This window comes from Anabrus simplex, chromosome 1 (genome assembly GCF_040414725.1).
Source record: "Anabrus simplex isolate iqAnaSimp1 chromosome 1, ASM4041472v1, whole genome shotgun sequence".
Lineage (NCBI taxonomy): Eukaryota > Metazoa > Arthropoda > Insecta > Orthoptera > Tettigoniidae > Anabrus > Anabrus simplex.
This window is the reverse complement of record NC_090265.1, coordinates 1,445,783,899-1,445,803,752: the sequence shown is the minus strand read 5'-3', so window position 1 is coordinate 1,445,803,752 and position 19,854 is coordinate 1,445,783,899. Positions and strand designations below refer to the sequence as shown.

At 36.3% G+C, this 19,854-nt stretch overlaps 1 protein-coding gene across 1 annotated transcript in view; it reads left to right on the top strand.

The window, feature by feature from the left end:
• mRpL9 (mitochondrial ribosomal protein L9) overlaps positions 1-19,854 on the top strand; it is a 231,776-nt gene that overhangs the window by 173,636 nt on the left and 38,286 nt on the right. The window contains exon 4 of the mRNA XM_067137932.2: positions 8,385-8,585. Within this exon, the coding sequence (XP_066994033.2) occupies positions 8,385-8,585 (201 nt within the window). The remainder of the gene's footprint in view (positions 1-8,384; positions 8,586-19,854) is intronic.

Here is a 19,854-nt window from a genome sequence, read left to right as displayed (position 1 = left end):
ATTGAGTAAAATCGAAATTGATGAATGGTAAAAATTACTCAGTTTCGTTTTAAACAACTACCACTTCACCTTCAATAAGAAAATTTACAAACAGGAAGGTTTGGCAATGGGAGACCCGTTATCTGGTATATTAGCTGATATATACTTAGATAATCTCGATCACAGTAAGATCATTAATAACATCAATGGACTCTGTCTTTGGCATCGCTATGTCGATGATACCATAGCAATCCTAGATAAACAAATTAACAACAGCGATAACATACTATCATTTCTTAACAATTTGGATAATAACATTAAATTCACTAAAGAAGATGAGATCAATAGCTCTTTGAATTTCCTAGACATCAAAATCACACGAGTATCAAACAAGTTTGACTTCTAAATATACAGAAAACCCACCTTTTCTCCAACAACCATAAAAAATTATTCATTACATCCCAACTCACATAAAAAGGCCACTTATCACAGTCTAATATATAGACCATTCAAAATTTCGATGTCCTCTACTAATTTAAAGAAAGAATTACTGTTCATTAAGGAAATAGCTAAATTCAACGGATTTAACACTGATATAATTGACAAAATCATCAACTAAACCAAATTAAAACTAGCTACAAATTTAACTCCACTGAAACACGTCAAACCAAAATACGCTAAATTCATGTTCACTAACCAAAAGATTTATCCGATAACCAATCCATTAATGAAGCATGATGTAAAAATAGCCTACACAACAAAAAACACTAATCACAATTTATTCTTTTATCATAACTCCATTAACATCAGAGACAATAGTTACTCTGGATCAGGAATATATAGATTGAAATGCTCTACATGTGATTTTTCTTATGTTGGCCAAACTGGCCGCAGCTTCTCCACCAGATGCGCCGAACATTACAATACTCAAAGACATAATAAATTCTCCGCAATGGCGAACCAAATGAAGGACACAGGACATAAATTCACTACAATAGAACAAGACCTTCATATTCTCAAAAGAGTCGATAAAAGTAAACTTATGACAGAATACGAAAATTTATTCATTTTCCTCGACCAACATTTCAATAAAGATAAGAACCTAAATAACATTATTGATTAAAAAAAGCCCCTTATATGAACAGATTTTAATTCTATTACAAAATTCAATTCCCCTCACCAATATATTCTTAAAAATTTTCAACCTCAAATTAATAAGCATTCCCACCTCCTCTACAGCTAATACACTCCCCTCCCTTACCCTCACAGCTAGTACCTCTAATTCAAATGCAACCAATAAACCCATAGCCACACCCACTCTAATATCGCTCCCTCCAATGACTCCTCACCGATACAGTACGCGCAGTAATACACTCTCTTCCTTCTCTCCCACCAATAGCAGCTCCCCTCCAAGTACTACGAACAAGCCAATAATCACGCCTCCGCAAACAGTTCCCCCTCCAACACAAACCTACAGCTACAACACTCGTAGTAAGAAGTCTACAGTTGTCAATACACTTAATTCATAACGTACAAGCTACCTTCACCTCGTCAAATGGTAATTATACACGATCTCCGCTAAACTTTAAAAAAAATCTTATCACACAATTAATACCATATTTTTGGTTTCCTTTTACAGATTCAACTGTCAATAAACTCATATTCTTGACAACATTTTAACATCACTTCAAATTGAGATGGTTCACAGAGGTCCAATTTTAACACTGTTCTTCAACCTTTAACTACAACTTTTTATCTTCTCATCAATTGTACCATATGCCTATGACTTTCGTCTTCTCTCACCTAGAAAGGAATATAGTGATCTCTTGACCAACCTTCAACGTTATTTTCTCTATATTACTTTTTGAATAATATGACTGATCGTCATTCTCGTCAGAGTCTAATTGTAACCGCCAATCGGCCAACTTAATTTTATAGCAATCTTACTACTTGTTCATCACAGTCTGTTGCTTTGTCCATTTTACTTGTAATAGCAACCTTTTAATGTCAATAATTTTAATACTTTCACCTTTGTAATTCTTCACATTGTAAAAAAAAAAGTTTAAAACCATCATTGTTATTTTTAATGTTGATTTTAGTTTAAGTCTCTTCAAGACTTAATTCATCTTATTATATGTTATTCAAGTACTTATTTTTATTCCGTAGTTAAGACAATGGCTGATGATGCCTTCATACTAGGCGAAACATGTACCATTTTTAGTTAATAGATCAATGTAAATCATCCAAGACAATGACTTATTGTATTGATTAGGTGGTCAATTTAATAAATAACTTACTTTTATTATTCTAATCAAATATCATCAATACGGATCAAAAATGATATTTATTACATGTAATAAGTTGTATGTTCCAAGCTGTCAGTGGAGAGATGGCGTGGGAGGACATCAGTAGATGAATAAGTTTGAATGGTGTCTTTAAAAATACGAAAGATCACAATATGAAGATAAAGTTGGAATTCAAGAGGACAAATTGGGGGAAATATTCGTTTATAGGAAAGGGAGTTAGGGATTGGAATAACTTACCAAGGGAAATGTTCAATAATTTTCCAATTTCTTTGCGATCAATTAAGAAAAAGTTAGTAAAACAACAGATAGGGAATCTGCCACCTGTGTGACTGCCCTAAATGCAGATCAATAGTGATCGATTGATCGATCCTATAATTCACAGTGACAGAGTTTGAAAACATCTGTATCCATCAAGATCAAAATTTTAATAAAGACAAAAATTTAAATGATGTAATTGGAACAAAGAGTCCTTTGCTCGAACAAATACCAAACTTACTACAAACATTCAAATCAGAAAAAAGTAATTTAAATAAATATTTAACCCCGAAACCATTACTACCCCCATTACAAAAATAGATACATCTCCCACCTCAACAACATCTAAAGACTCCCCTCCATGCACTACACCAACCACCAGCACCCCGCCTACTTTCCCTTCCCCTACTCTCCCTCCATCACAGCTTCCCCACACTTACAACACAAGGAGTAGAGGTGCGGCAGCAAATGGCCACCACGCTGCAGTAAACACCGCTAAACATCTCAGCAATGGTCGAATGGGTAAGTGATGACCGTTTAACACAACTATTTAAAAACAAATCAACACACAACATTTTCGCACAATTTCCTCTTGTTACAGATATGCCAGTACACACAGACATAGTAGAAGCAATCATATCAGTGCATATGTTTTACGTTGCAGAATGTCCTTTGCGACTGTAGCCCCTGGAAAAACCTAACTGCTTCTAACCCTACAATGTCAACTAGTCAGTTTAAGTTTATGGTTGGAAAAATGACGTATTCGACCGTCAATATTAATTAATGACTAATGCGTTAAAGTTACATGAGGATTAAAGTACAAAACCAGTCAAATTAACACGTATATAAAGACAAAATCCTCAGGAGTTTTAAGTTTGATACGATATTGCTATTTTAATATGTTATAGTACATATAGTTGTTCACTCACCATTAGAATGAAAGAAGAAATGTATGAAACTTTTTAGCCAGAATCTCGTTGTGTCATGTTATCGTTGAGTTTTAGACATCAGTGTTAACCCTCGAGCCCTCACGCTAGTGCAATCAGTGCGCCACGTTTAAATAAACGGACGTCCATTGTCGCACCAACAATCTGCTGACCTGTGTTGTTAGGTATTCCTACAGTACAGTTTTAGCTATCTGTGTGAGAAGTCAAATATTTCTCCAACAGAAGCAAATTAAACTGCGTTGTAAGTTCACCGTGTCACAACTGGCGCACTCAGTGCGCCACGCGCGTCATCATGTAAGTATATTTTTATTTACAAATTACTATTGTATTCACTAGAATTGTCTTGTATTAGTTTTCTGTGGAATGTTTGTTACTTCTACGTGAGTCTCCAATAATCGTTCCGTTTATTTAGGACTGGAAGAAATCTATCAAGTCCACAGCTGAACTGGTTACTGAATGATGATCCTGATTTTGACAAAACAGATGACTGTGAAAATGAGGAAGACAATTCTGAAACTGAAAATGAGGAAATAATTTTCAGTGAGCATAACTCAGAAAGTGAACAGAATTATGTCTCGGGGACAAGTGACGGAAGTTCTGGTGAAGCTGTGGTAGCCAAAAGTGATTGTTTCATAGGAAGAGATAAGTTTGTGTATGGAAGAAACAATGTTCTAGTGGATCCTGTAAGACTAAAGAAAAAAAATATCGTCAAAATATTTCCAGGACCGAAGGGTGAAGCTCAGGGTGTAACAAGTTAACTGTCTGCTTTACAACAACATTATTGATGTAAATATGATTGACAGCATTGTAAACATCAGAAATTTGTACGTAGCTACCCAGGTTGAACGATATAAAAGAGAGAGATACTAAGGAAACGTCGCGTACTGAAATAATGGCATTGATAGGCTTGCTAAACCTTATTAGCACAAAGAAAGCTAATCATACGAATGTTAGGGAACTCTGGGCTAAAGATGACACGGGAGTAGAAATCACAAGGGCAACAATGAGTTACAGAAGATTTCTCTTTTTACTGACATGTCTTTAATTTGATGACAAGTCCACGAGGGTGAGAAGGAGAGCTTACGATAAACTGGCTGCAATATGGATGGTTCTCGATGCATTTGTAACATGCAGCTTTGTTCAGTTTATTCCAAACAAACCAGACAAATACGGAATAAAGCTGTTTTCGCTTACAGATTCCAAAACCTTCTACACTGGAAATTTAGAAGTGTACTGTGGCAAACACGAACAAGGACCTTATGACGTTTCAAACTCACCTTGGGAGATTGTTGGCGGGTTAGTTTCTCACAATGAATACACCAAAAGGAACATCACCATGGATAACTGGTACACTAGCTATCCCCTGGCAATGTCTCTATTGAAGATGAAAATTACATGCATTGGAACACTGAGGAAAAACAAACGGGGAATTCCTGTTGAATTTCTGCCTCAAAAAGATCGACCTATGAAATCTTCTTTGTTCGGATACCAGAAGAGCATAACTTGGTATCATTTGTACCGAAGAAGAACAAAGCCATGCTGTTATCCACCATGCATATAGGTGAAGAAACAGGAAAACCCAAAATGATCCTGGCTTATAATTCAACAAAAGGGGGTGTTGACACAATGGATCGAATGTGCGGCATGTATACCGCCGCGCGCATCACAAGAAGATGACCACACAAGTTGGCCTTGCTGTTAGGCGCGCTGCTGTGAGCTTGTATCCAGGAGATAGTGGGTTCGAAACCCACTGTCGGCAGCCCTGAAGATGGTTTTCCGTGGTTTCCCATTTTCACACCAGGCAAATGCTGGGGCTGTATCTTAATTAAGGACACGGCCGCTTCTTTCCACCTCCTAGGCCTTTCCTACCCCATTGTCACCATAAGACCTATCTGTGTCGGTACAACGTAAAAGCACTAGCAAAAAAAAGTCACCACTAGCAATATTCTAAGCCTTCTTGCACATAGTTGGGATAGATGCACAAGTGATCTATTTTTCAAATGAAAATAACAGAAGAGACCCGAGGAGAATATTTTTGAAAAATTTGTCATTTTCTCTGATGGAACCACATCTAGTTGAAAGAGCTAAGGTACCGACTGTTCCTGCAGATGTTTCTGTTTTCCTTCAATGTTTCAAGAGCCCTGAAGGAACAAATGTTGTAGAGCCTTTTCTGAAGAAATGAGGAAGATGTGCAACTTGTGGACGTGCTGAAAATATGAACACTACCATAAGATGCACTTCATGTCATAGCTTTGTCTGCAAGCAACATGTAAACATCACATACACATGTGAAATTTGCAAGAGTGCCCCAGCCAGTGATACAGAATAAACAGGACAAAACAATGGTGCCAGATTTAAATTTACGAGCTACAGTATGCAGTAATAATTATATTTCTGATTGTTAACATGTAAAAATAGACTGACATGATGTCATATTTGAATGTACTCATTGTATTAAAATAGACTTGTTAATTTTAGTTTAGAAAGTAAACCTAACATTTAAGGAGAGGCTTAGTGAATTTATATGACAGTATCATATTATAATGTAATTAGCGAGGTAAAATAAAAACTAATATCGTAAAATATTTCAAGATTTAATTGATGAACGATAAAACATAGAATAATAGGCTTTGAATTTACTTAACTTAGATGAAAACATTAATATACTTAATGGAGCACTCAGTGCGCCACGAGAGTGCTTGGATGATGAAAAAGAATGCGAGCACTCGAGGATTAATGAATCAAACTTTTTACTCTAACTTTGGCACTGTTATTCTAATCACAACTGAACTGTCAATCTCTACATTGTATATTATAACTGCAATTCAGCAAAATGTTTACTAACTAGTGTTAAGACTATAATTAGTATGATTTAATTGTAAATACATCAAGATTATAACTTAACCTTGAGACATTATAATGGCTGAAGATGCTCAGAAGACGAGCGAAACATATCCCAACTGTAGTATTATGTCAAGGATAAAATCCTAACAATAAAAACATTTTATGTATTGAATAGGTGGAAAACAAATATTTGTATTATTTTATAACAAATTTCAATACAGGCCTAAATATGAGAGTATTTACATGTAACAGTACTACGCTGCCGATCTAACAGTCCAAAGTTCCAGAGCTGGAAGGACCAGGCCGCAGAGAGCCATAAGCCATGAACACTTTAATTTCTGGGGGGAGAGGGGTGCGAATAGTCTAGAGTCCCAGGGCAAAAACGATGCCCGTTTACTCATCTGGTTAATAGAAGTCCCCGATGAGTTGGAAAACCTCAGTTCACTACACTGGCGAGGGAAAAAACTATCTGACTTGGAGGCAAATTTTTTTCTCCAAGCCAGAGGAAATCCCCCTCTTTGCTGCTAATTTGGAATAAAATGAATGTAGAATTTAATAAAAGTGAAAAGGAAGAAGCTTTTCTTAAGAAACGGCTCTTTTCAGGGTTGAATTTTGAGTTATTTAGTGAATTGTGGTGCTGTAATTTGGAATAGGCTGAAATTATAATTCTAGACCAGATCATAAGTGAGCCTCTTGCAATTATTGCATTAAGTGTGCACACTGATCATTCCAATCAGCGCGTTAGATTAGGGAATGAGTAGCTGGAATACTATAAACATGTGTGTTACATACCAGCAGTATCAGAAAATGTATGAACCAGAAGAATGGCATGCTAAAGAGGAAGTTAACTAACTTCCCAGCTATTTCCCACCAATATTCAGGCAGGCTGTTATACTCGGTACGCAACAGTAATCTCATCTATCAGAGATGAGTGGCAGCATACAGTAAGAGACAAAGAATATCACAACAAACAATGGTCAATGTAATGTTTCTGTTGGTCAATTTTATGAGCTTTCGATATTGTAGTTAGTTTAGTTTTCTTCCGACTCAGAAATACCACTCTTATCATAGTCGGTACGATAAAACTGAATAAAACAGAAATGATCTGAAATTGTATTCTCTATAAATTTTATTATGTAGTACTTTTTGATAGGACCAATAACATAGCTATTTAAAAATTAAATTATAGACACCTTCCCCTAAACTACCATTTCATCGAGGGTGAATAAAATTGTTTATAGCTTAGACTGTAGTTTCTTATTCCTCGACTCTATATACCGATTTTCATTATTCTGTTTACTCATTTTCTCGTGGCTCGGCGTTGACGTGGACTTAACAACAAAAATACAAATTCATGGATATCTCTGTTATAGCTGGGACAGTCAAAATGTATGAGACATAAATGATTGGAAATTTAATTCTATATAACTTCATTTATGTAGTATTTATCGATATTGCCACTAATAACATAAATATTTCAGAATTAAATTTTAGGCTTTCCCCTAAACTACCATTTCACTCAGCGAGATTAAAATGATTTATAGCCTAGATTGTAGTGGCTCATTCCCCTACTTTACATACCAATTTTCATTAAATTATCGTCAGCTGTTTTCTCTTGATGCACAAACATACATACATACAGACAGAAATTACGGAAACAAATGCTGGGGCTGTACCTTAATTAAGGCCACGGCCGCTTCCTTCCAACTTGTAGGCCTTTCCTATCCCATCGTCGCCATAAGACCTATCCGTGTCGGTGCGACGTAAAGCCCCTAGCAAAAAAAAAAAGAAAGAAATTATGGAAAAGTAAAAAGTGCATTTCCGTGTTACTGTGGACATGATCAGTGCAGAAATATCATTCTTTTTAAATTCTGAGCAATGTACAGACAAAACTCTTATTTTATATATATACTGTAGATTTGTTTTTAAAATGTAATTTTGAGTGGAAATATACTAGGCAATTCATGCAGAAGTGCTAAAATTTGTAGAAGTGTTACGTTATCAGATTAAATTGTGTAAAAAAAGTCTGATGAACTTAATCTGAATGTTGCAGACAGTTAATGTTCTATCAAGAAATATTTTGGCTGTTGTCATGAATAAGGAGACACCTTGGAAGATAGAGCCTTGGCATATACGGGCCTCATTTCGCAAAGCTGGGTTTTATGTGCCAGAAGAAGCAATTGAGTTGCCACAGGAACCTATTGAAGGCCCTGATCTTGATCTGGAGATGAAGGAGTTCACAGTTACTGTAACTGTAAGTCTTTATCTTGTGTTGTGTTTTTTTAAAAATATTTTTGTGTACAACCTTTGTGTTTATGGAATATACCGTCGTAGGGTCATATTTTAATGTTATGCATGTATAATCTAGTAATATTTCTTCAATATCATCATTGGAAACTGAATACAGTAGAACCAAGCAGTCACATTTTTGTGCGGATTGAAAAAAGAATGTGATGTCGTAACAAGGGAGATGTACCGAACAAGCATGGTTTAACATTTTCGCCGGGCTGAGTGGCTCTTGACAGTTGAAGCGCTGGCCTTCTGACCCCAACTTTGCAGGTTCAATCCTGGCTCAGTCCGGTGGTATTCGAAGGTACTCAAATACGTCAGCCTCAAGTCAGTAGATTTACAGGCACATAAAAGAACTCCTGTGGAACAAAATTCTGGCACCTCTGCATCTCGTAAACCATCAAAGTAGTTAGTGGGTCATAAAAACAATGACACTATTATTAATTTTCCATTTTCACACCAGGCAAATACTGGGGCTGAACGTAAATTAAAGGCTATAGCTGCTTCCTTTCCACTCCTATCCCTTTCCTATCCCGTCATCACTATAAGACCAATCTGTGTCGATGCTATATAAAACATACTGTAAAAAAATGCATTAAACAAGTTTGTATAAAGGTGCAGACACACTGAAACCTTGCTTGAATGGAAAGTCAAGTATGGTAAATTACAGAACTAGTCTGTATTGATAATGGTTATTGTTGAATAGTAGTGTGAAATGCTTGTTCAGAAAATTCAGTGGAATAATAACATTTTTGTAAGAAACATGTATAACAATCATTTGTGATTAAAAACATATCCATTGAGAACTATGTTTCCTTCTGCCTGAGATTAATGTTACATCCAGTTAAAATCTGTTTTTTTTTTTTTTTTTACCTCAGTTTGGGAAAAGATTACTCTAATTTTGGAAAAGCTAATCTTAATTTGGAAAAACATAAACTGAATATCAGAAATGATTACAAACATAGAAATGAATCAAGTGAATTTAGAATTTGGAGTTTTTTTCCTTCTTCATTTTCCAGCTATTAGTCCAGTTAAAATAGGATTTTCAGAAGGAATAAATATGACAGTTTTGAAACTTGGCACACTTGTTCCTTTCTGTCTAGTAAATATTTTATCAAATGTCCTGAAAAATCTAAGGTGAGCTCAAGCCACCATCTTGAAAAGTTTTTCATGAATACCTCGAAGATGGTTGGTTGTAGTTCCAAATTGGTTATGCTTATGTAGCCAACAAACTTACCTATAAAAAAGGTCATATTCACTTTATTGTGTTCTTAATACTCCCTGAAATGATAGGGTGTTGCCAGTGTAATTTTTCTTTGATCACTACATTGGGCTGATTGCAAAAACGATATTTAGACGATGTCTACGGCTAAACAATGCCTAAGTATGGCTGCCACATTGCAGAGATGTTATTTATCACTTAGACACTGTCTAAAACCGATGTTCAACTGGTCATGTTTAAACACTGCCGAGAGCACTGTTTAACCTCAAATGAGAGGGGTGAAGCACAATCAGAGGTTATGTACAATGAAATATGTAATTTGTATTATCATGTTGAGACGATTCCGGTAAGAAAGGTTAGTCCGACGGCCTATCTGTGGGTCGCCCGCTGCTAAATCGCAGCAATTCGTTTGACATGCACGGGGAGATAATCATAAAATAAGGTTTCATTTTACGAGAGACTTGTTTCTTAATACTGACAAAGTGACAGTCCGGTAACTGTCAACTTGAATACAATTCTTGGCAACCAATATATTTTATTATATACGGTACATGGGGTAATTTCCATGGAATTATAGGTCACTTCGACTACAGAGATATCAGAATTATGTGTCCCGATCGTCTGAGGGCTGTCACATACATCAACCGGGAGGGATTCACTTATATTTACGGCCAAGTAAACACACATAATAGTGAAAACTAAAAAAGTAGGTTGTATGGGATTTTTATATATATAATCGTATAAGTTTTCGGCAACTATCAGATAGGAAAAGACAAGTGGTGATGATTATCGTTTAAAGAGGACTGGGGAAGAAGAGCCGTGGCCATAATAACAGCCCTAGTATTTGCCTGGTGTAAAAATAGGGAAAGTACGGAAAACAATCTTCACGGCTGCCGATGATGCGTTTCGAACCTACGATCTCCAGAATGCAAGCTACATCTATATGGCCCGTACAACACATTTTCGGTTACACATTACTATTGCTTCATCTTCCCTTCGTCAAAGCTACCGTATTTATGAGTAGATTACACTCACTGTAACAACGCTATAAGCTACACTTCTCCATACGGTGGCGTGTCACTTTAGTGTCGATAATGTTATGAGATTTAATTTCCACCGAAAGCGATACTCTTATCTGTGGGCAAGTCATGCTCACCCATATTTGAGTAATGTGTAGGAAGACAAACAGCTGACTGGCGTTCGGCGCACGCACCGACGAATTTCATTGGTTGCGACAAGCAAAGAGTTGCATGAAAGATACTTCTGTCTCCATTTTCAAACCAAAATTGAAAGTTTAAGCGATGTCTAGTTAAACATCGACTGAACATTGTTTATGCAATGGAAGATCGTGAATGATTTAGATGTTGATTAGGTGGACGATGTCTAAGGCTTAAAACTAGTCATTGTTTCTGCAATCGGTCCATTATTTCTATCTTTTTCACACAAATAAGCTCTTATTATCTGAACCATGAGTTGTTTTGAGTAGGATATCATAAACAACATTGCAGAGCATCAAATTACAATAGAGTCTCGTTAATCCAACCTAATTGGGGCCGGAGTCTGTTCGGATTACGAAATTTTCGGATTAACCAGAAAATATTTTCTAATAATAATGTTATTGTTTTTACGCTAACTGCTTTTACAGTTTCCGGAGATGCCTAGGTGCCGGGATTTTCTCCCACAGTTCTTTTAAGTGCCAGTAAATCTACTTACACGAGGCTGACGTATTTGAGCACCTTCTAATACCACCAGACTGAGCCAGGATCGAACCTGCCAAGTTGGGGTCAGAAGGCCAGCACCTCAACTGTCTGAGGAAAATAGTCCAGCAGAAGCGTCTGCAAATGTCAATCTCCTTGAAATCGTTCAACAACTTCCTGGGTGTGAGGAAGCCATTGAAAATTATGTTAGCAAGTGGATGGAAACTGACTGTCATCAGTTACAAACAGACTAAGAAATTGTAGCTATGGTGGAGAAAGAATCTGGAGTTGATGAGGAACAGAGCGACGACGAAGAAGACCACAATGAACAAATAGTGTCACATTCAGATGCCACAGTCGCCTTAGAACTTTCCGTACGCTACGTGGAACAGCACTCCGCTGCTACGCCCACTGATGTATTTTTTTATGAGACGCTGGTTTAACACTGCATCAAGTAGGTTCCAATCACTACGGCAAAAGAAACTAACAGTCTTTGTAAAGACCTGTAATTGATGGTTTTGGTGTGTAATCATATTTACATTAAGTTATTCTATTAAAATATGACTAATAAAATGCAAGTAAATCTTCATCCTATAATATGTTCTTTCATTTCAATAAGGAGAATTTTTTAAAAAATTGTATATTTCAGTTCGGATTAACCGGATTTTCGGATTAACGGGACTCTAGTGTATCTCAAAATAGATCTGTTACTTAATTTTTGAACTTCAGCTGTTCAATAAATAGGTGTATGTTAAAATTACAAATTACCGCAATGAAATATGATTTTATGCCTAATGAACTCCACAATTAGATCTGTATTGACATATCCATATTGATCATCATAATACTGTTATGAATGTTAACCAAAGAGTGGGAGTTGTGGTAAATATGATGAAAATCTAAAATTTTAACAAAACCTTATTCATTCGTGCATTCATTCATTAATAAATTACAGTAGTGATTGTTCATAATATTATTGATTTATTGAATACATGATTGATTGAATTTCAAATTGATTTATGTTACACGTGGTTCTCATTTGGTTTACATGGTTCTCTTTGTTTCCTGGGACAGGGTGGTTCAGATACTAGTTGGATAACAGCTGATATAGATGGCCCTCAATCGCATCCAATGCTGGTTTACATAAAATCAGCTTCATGGTCCGTATCGCACTTCAATAGATTCACAATTAAGTATTTATTTATTTTCCACCTAGTCGATACAATGATTGCTTAAGGCAATTTTTAATGGTCAAAAGTGGTACATGTTTCGTATATTATCAACATCTTCAGCCACATAACACTGTTTAGATGAAAAATATAAAAAATTGACAAAGTAATGCTTTAGAGGAAGTGACCTTAAAATTAACATAAGATTGACAAGATGAAAACAAACAAATAACTCAAGAGAAAATATATAAATTATTTCTACAATAGAAAGCAGTCGTCAAGGAAACACTTGTACAATATTCCATAGAGAAATTGTCCTAATAAATATTCTTTTCTTAATAATTCATGAAAAAAGATCAATTTATAAATTAAAAATTATACAATTTATAAGTAATTATCGAAATGAAGAAATCCTGATATCACAGTGCGGCTCTTATTATTAACATAGATGAAAATATAACTACTAATTCCTAGTTGTCAAATCTTATTAAGCCTGCTTTCCTTTGGAACAGTAACTCCTGTCATTCTTTCACAGTTTTGCGCCGGGTGTAATATTGATGATGCGTTCTTCCTTGCTCTTGCACCTGAGGAGGTGGAGGAGCGGGGGATATAGGTGTGTCAAGAATTTCCTTGCTGTCACCTATAGCTTCAACTGAGGAGGAATAAGTTGTAGGGCTATATGTAGGTGGAGAAATTCCAATTCTTTTTTAATTTATAAATTGATCTTTTTTCATGAATTATTAAGAAAAGAATATTTATTAGGACAATTTCTCTATGGAATATTGTACAAGTGTTTCCTTGACGACTGCTTTCTATTGTAGAAATAATTTATATATTTTCTCTTGAGTTATTTGTTTGTTTTCATCTTGTCAATCTTATGTTAATTTTAAGGTCACTTCCTCTAAAGCATTACTTTGTCAATTTTATATATTTTTCATCTAAACAGTGTTATGTGGCTGAAGATGTTGATAATATACGAAACATGTACCACTTTTGACCATTAAAAATTGCCTTAAGCAATCATTGTATCGACTAGGTGGAAAATAAATAAATACTTAATTGTGAATCCAATGCTGGTCTCAAGAAGTGTTACCAAGTTGTCGGTTTCCTTGCAATCTTCCAGGATTACAATGATGCCACTTAGGCATTAACTATGGTAGTTATGGCAAATAGTGGTGCGATTCATTGCAGACTTTCTGTACCTACACCTGCGTTCTTCTCAGCCAGTTGTACACTTGCAGAATATCAGATTTAAGGCTGCCACTTTTCAATGCACATTCCAGGCGCATCAGTGAAGAGTGCACATGTATGGCCGGTACTTCCAGTCTAGGAGTGGAATGTGGAGTTTCAGCTTGCTAGAGATCTTGAGTGTGCATTCCAGGAGTGAATTAATTTTACAGGGTCTTTGTACAGAGGTGTTAAGAATGATAGAACATTTCAGACAGCCATGGGGCTTATGTCAGCCGGAGAGGGTAAGATATATAAGGCCAAGGTCAGGAACTACTCTCACAGTGTGATTGCTTCGTGGCAGACTGATTACCTCGGATTGAGTAGGTTTCAGTCGCCTTGACAAAGAATACTGCAATGTATTTGAAACATCGGCAAACTGTACGGAATGTACAAAAAACAACAACACAGTTCAACCCAGAAGAACTAAATAAAATTGCTAAGTTTGATGTAAGCTGCTTCCACTCCTTGCTCGCTTAAAGCTTGCATGACAGCTTATTCATTCATTTATTCGTTCATTCGTTCTTTCCTTTATTTATTTATTTATTTATTTATTTATTTATTTATTTATTTATTTATTTATTTATTTATTTATTTATTTATTTATTTATTGAAATTCAATCTTTTCTTCTTCCTCTTCTTCTTCTTCTTCGTTTAGGCCTACGATGGACCATGTGGTTCTTAACTCTGGTGAGCTCTTTTCTTCCTCTTAGCCCAGTATTCCTTCATTCTAGCGCTATGGATGTCTTTTCTTTCTTGAGTCCATTTCACTCCTAGTCCTGGACGCAATGATTTAGTTGTTAGTGACTGGAGAGAGTCAGATGTTTTGACTAACTTTCTGAACTTATCTCGGTTGTAAATGTCAATGTGATCAATGATTAGGTATTGTAGGTCTTTCCGCACTAAATTCGTCCATTTGGCGCTTGTTGCTTTCCCTCTAGATCAAACGATTCCAACTGAGGTGCTCCTATGGCCCCGGCCGGCCCCGGGAGCAGCCCCAGTACTGTGCTGTAGCACCATAGACGTGGTGGGGGAAGGAGGGGAAGTAGCAGAGGCAGAACCACAGGTCGTCAAGTCAGCGCGCAGCTCACGAAAACAATATTATTTGTGACACTTCTGTGAACACATAAGCAAACAATTTATTCTGTACATACATTGCATTTGCCTTAATGTACATTTAGCGTTTAAGTCTACTGTTGACATCGCTTTGTGGCAACGAATTTACCAATATTGGGTACAATCGATTTGGCAGTAGAAATTCTAAGTACAACCTCTAAGACAACATCAGACAGAGAAGTCCTAGTTCTATATTTATTTAAATTCAGAATTGAAAACATCTGTTCGCATGCATAAGATGTACCGAACATTGACATAAGTTTTAAGGCAAGTGCATGAAGTCTGGGAAATTCTTGTCGATGAACACCTTTGTACAAGGAAATTAAATCACCGCTGTAGTGGTAGTACCTGTCCTTTAGGATTGCGTTGCACTGTAGTTTTATCAGCCCTATTTGGAAATATGATTATTTTTCAGGACGCGCTGAAATGGGGTAATACATATTTTAAGTTGAGGTTCCATATCATTCAGGGTGTCCACCCATATGGAAAACCTGGGAAACAGGGAAATGTCAGGGAATTCGATAATTAACGGGAAAACCTGGAAATGTCAGGGAATTCAGTAAAAAATCTGGAAATTCATTCTTCTGCCAGATAAAATTGACATACCGTATTTATCCGTGTAATACAAACACATTTTTCAGTTTTTATAACATTAATCTAGGGCATGTCTTTTATGCCAGGAATAAATTTTAATGAAAAGTTAAAGTGTGATCTCGAATGTGAAGTAATCAATAATATCAATAGCTATATGATTGATCGATCGAATTTTCGATGTTTTGATCTGCTTACTATTGAATATTCTGTGTTGGTGGGGAATGGTGAGCTCGATGAATTAGACCTATATTGCATTCTCACTTTTTTCCAGTAATGTTTCCAGACTCTGAAACAGCTTCGAAAGTTCAACTGCACAGAACAAAATTTGCATATACAATCACTCATGGTTTGGCTCTCTATTTCCATAAACAAGTTCTTGAGATGGGTAGTAAGTGCACACATTTCACCGTTGGGTTTGACGAGTCACTGAATAAAGTTTCTCAGATAGGCCAAATGCATCTTGTAGTTCATTGTTTCAATCCTGATACTAATGAAGTATGCAGTTCTTATTTTGATTCCATGTTTCTTGGTCACTCTACCTCCTCAGATTTGTTAAGTGGTTTTTTGCAAGCACAGCAAGGACTCTATCTAAAAAAATTACAAATTTCAGTGGATGGTCCAAATTTTAATAAAAAGTTCCTTCAGGATTTTGGTAATTTATTAGATGATCTAGATGCTCCTATTTTGTTGAACATTGGATCTTGTGGCTTGCATACTGTGCACAATTCATATAAAATGGCAGTAAAAGAAACCCAGTGGAATATCGCAGAGTTTCTTCGTGCTCTTCACTTCTTGTTTTGCTACGCTCCTGTAAGTCATGCTGATTATATACATTATTCAGGTTCAAACGTATTTCCTTCGAAATATTGTGCTATAAGATGGCTTAAAAATTTTCAAGTCATTGAACATGCTATAGATATCCTACCTAATGTCGAAAAATATGTGGAAGGAACAAACAGAGACAAGAAAATCCCAGGCTGTAACAGCTTCAAAATAGTATCAACTTCACTTAAAGATAAGGTTCTTAAGGCCAAGTTGTCATTTTTATTATCACTTGTTGGAGATTTGGAACCATTCCTAAAAGTTTCAGACAGATCTCCCATTTGCATCACTCCTTTATGAATCTTTCATTGATGATAAATATCATGGCAAGGTTTGTTAAGTCTGAGTCACTGCAGTCTTCAGAATATCTCCTAAAACGTATTTAGACAGTAAAGAAAATCTTCTGCCTGCATCTAAAATTGACATAGGTTATGCTGCTAAAGCAGCACCTCGTGGCAATCCTGGATTAAATGATAGAGAGATATTAGTGTTTTGCACAGATTGTCTAAGAGGAATGGTAGCTTTGTGCAAATAGTTACTGGAAAGGTCACCGCTGGCATATCGTCGTCATCATCTGCAGTTTCCAGCTGTTGGCTGCATCTGCTCACTGCTAGCATATAAACTGACTAAATTAATTTCTTGTTTTGATCCAAGTGTAGCCAAGTAGCCTCTAAGCAGCAGACTGCTAAGGACAGCTTTAAATGCCTTTGTTGAAAACAAATGGATCTCGGGTAATGAAGCCATTCATGTACAAAGGGAGTTCACTTCTGTTTGTGAGAATGATACTTTGAAAGAAGTGAATTCTTTGTATTCTAAAGACGAGAGGTTAGATCACTTTTGGCTTCGCACTGTTCTTCCAATAGTAAATTTAAAACAGAAAAGTTGGCTTCATTTCTCAAAATGATACTAATACTGTTTCATGGAAATGCTTCACTTGAATGTGGTTTTCCTGTTAATAAAGAAATTATAGTAGAGAACATGCTACAAGTATCCCTTGTAGCACAAAGAATAATATATAATTCTATCCCAAACCCTGGTGGAATTGAAGAGGTCTCCATTAATAAGAACATGCTCCATGCTGCAAGGAGTGCTCATGCTTTGTACGTTCAAAATCGAAAGGAGAAACGTGAAATATTGGAAGTAGAAGATTCTTTGCCAAAAATAAGAGAAAGGTTGCTTTGTTGCTGAAAGAATTAGAAGAAAAGAAGTGGAGGGTGATGGCAGAAGCTCAAGTCGTTGGTGGCTACAAAGAAGTTTCTTCGCTGAAGCACTAATGGTAATACATTTTTTAAAAAAACTTAAAGTGAATTTAATCAGACTAAATTAAACTTCCAAGTTTTAATATGCTCATTAATTGCTTTTTTTTTTTTTTTTTATGTATTTTAATATTACTGACACTTCCTTTATAATTATGTTTTTTGTCATCATGTGTCAGGGAAAAAACTGGTTTTTATGTCTGGAAAACAGGGAAATGTCAGGGAATTTTAAAATCTGGATTTGGTGGACACCCTGTCATTCATTTATTTGAATCGGGCATTGAATTCATCGTGCAAAGTCTGTAACGACGTCTGATAGTCTCCAAGATTTTTGTAAGTAGACAAATGCAATGATTTTAATGAAGTAAAATTGTCAAAATTTCTGGCATCAAGCTGACTTTTCAATAACAAATTCCACATTTTGAAAGCCTTAATTCTATCACACATGGTGCTAATCAATGTGTTTCTCCCTTGCAATGAAATATTTAAAGCATTCAAATAAGACGTTATGTCATCCAAGAAAGCGAGGTCAGCTACCCATTGTTTATTCCACAAAGTTGGTTGTGGAGAACCTTTCATCTCCATGAACGGGAAATTTCTGCAATTATTGCAGAGAAAGTTGCTAGCACTTTTGCGCAACTTAACCAACGCACAATACAATAAAAGGGAACGTCATTACATTCTGCCCCGAGATCTTTTAAAGAATTCTTTGAACTGCCGATGGTTGAAACCTTGCTTTCTGCAGAAATTTACACATTTTGACACAGTATTCATAACAGATTTAAAGTTGCGAAAGTTTTTTGCACATAATTATTCGTAATGTAAAACAATGTACTGCGTGGACTAGGTGGGGAAGGAGGGGAACGGTGTTGCTCAGTACAGCGCTGGTGCGCCCCAGCACTAAGTGCTCGAGTTGGAAAGGCCTGCTCTAGATACAGTGTTGGAGATCCTTGAAGTGAGTCTCTGGCTGTCCATCCTGACTACGTGACCATAAAACATTATTACTCTTCTCTTCCTCATACCTGTTGGTAATGCTCTCTATTTTACTGTACAGTTCCTTGTTGTATGGTGTATAGAGAGTATATATATATATAATATACACTAAAAACTATACTCACTTAAAGTAGGTAGAACAGCAATCGGACAAAGAATCAGTGGATGGTAATATAACTTAAAATTTAATATCCAGAGAATTTAGCCAATTCACTGCCTCTTCACTTGCCGCATGAAGTTCATGGTATCCTCCCTGGAAGCTCCGAAGTGGGCACATCATTACAAATGGTGGACTGTCTGAGCCACGTCACCGCAGTCGCAATGAGGGCTGGAAATTTTTTCCCACTTGTGGAACCGGAAGTTGCATCTTCCAAGACTGGTCTGCATTCTGTTCAACGAAGCCCAGATTCTTCTTGGCAAATTGAACCCAGCAAGTTTCCCACAAGGGTCAGATATCAACCCTAGCTGTGTGGCTGACAGAGTCAAATGCCTTTTCAAAATCAACAAAGGCAATTCAGAGATACCGCTGGTATTCACATGCTCTGCTAATCACTTATCTAGTGGTCAGAATGTGGTCTATTGTGCAAAAGTTGGTGCGGAATCCTGCTTGTTCAATAGGGTGGGCTGAATCCAGAGTAAAACTGACATACCATCATTTTTATTCTGCACTGACACAGAATTATCTAATTTAATCAGCTGTGTGGGAAATGACACACAAAGGAATGTTATTGTAGCATGTGATCTCAATTTAGCAATTTTTAATGGGAGGGTAATGCGACTGACAGAAAGCATGAACAAAAAGTTGTAAATAACTTAATCTGGGAAGGGCTGTTGAATCAGAAAGTGATAGAAAGATATTCTAGAAGTGGTGCTGATAAAACCAGATGAGCTCTAGAGAGAAACTGAAGTGATTGATGCTATAAGTGTGAACACAATGCTGTTTTAGTCACAGTTCAAAATAATGTGATAGAAGGGAAATTTGCACAGAGAGGATGATTAGGCAATAAAATATGGTTGATTAGAGATGTATGGGGGAGTTTTTGAAAAGTAATTATGATCAGTGAAAAATGGTGAATAAAAAAGTGTAAACTGCCCATGGGATGTGTTTAAAGCAATTGTTGAAGAGTGTGAAAACCGG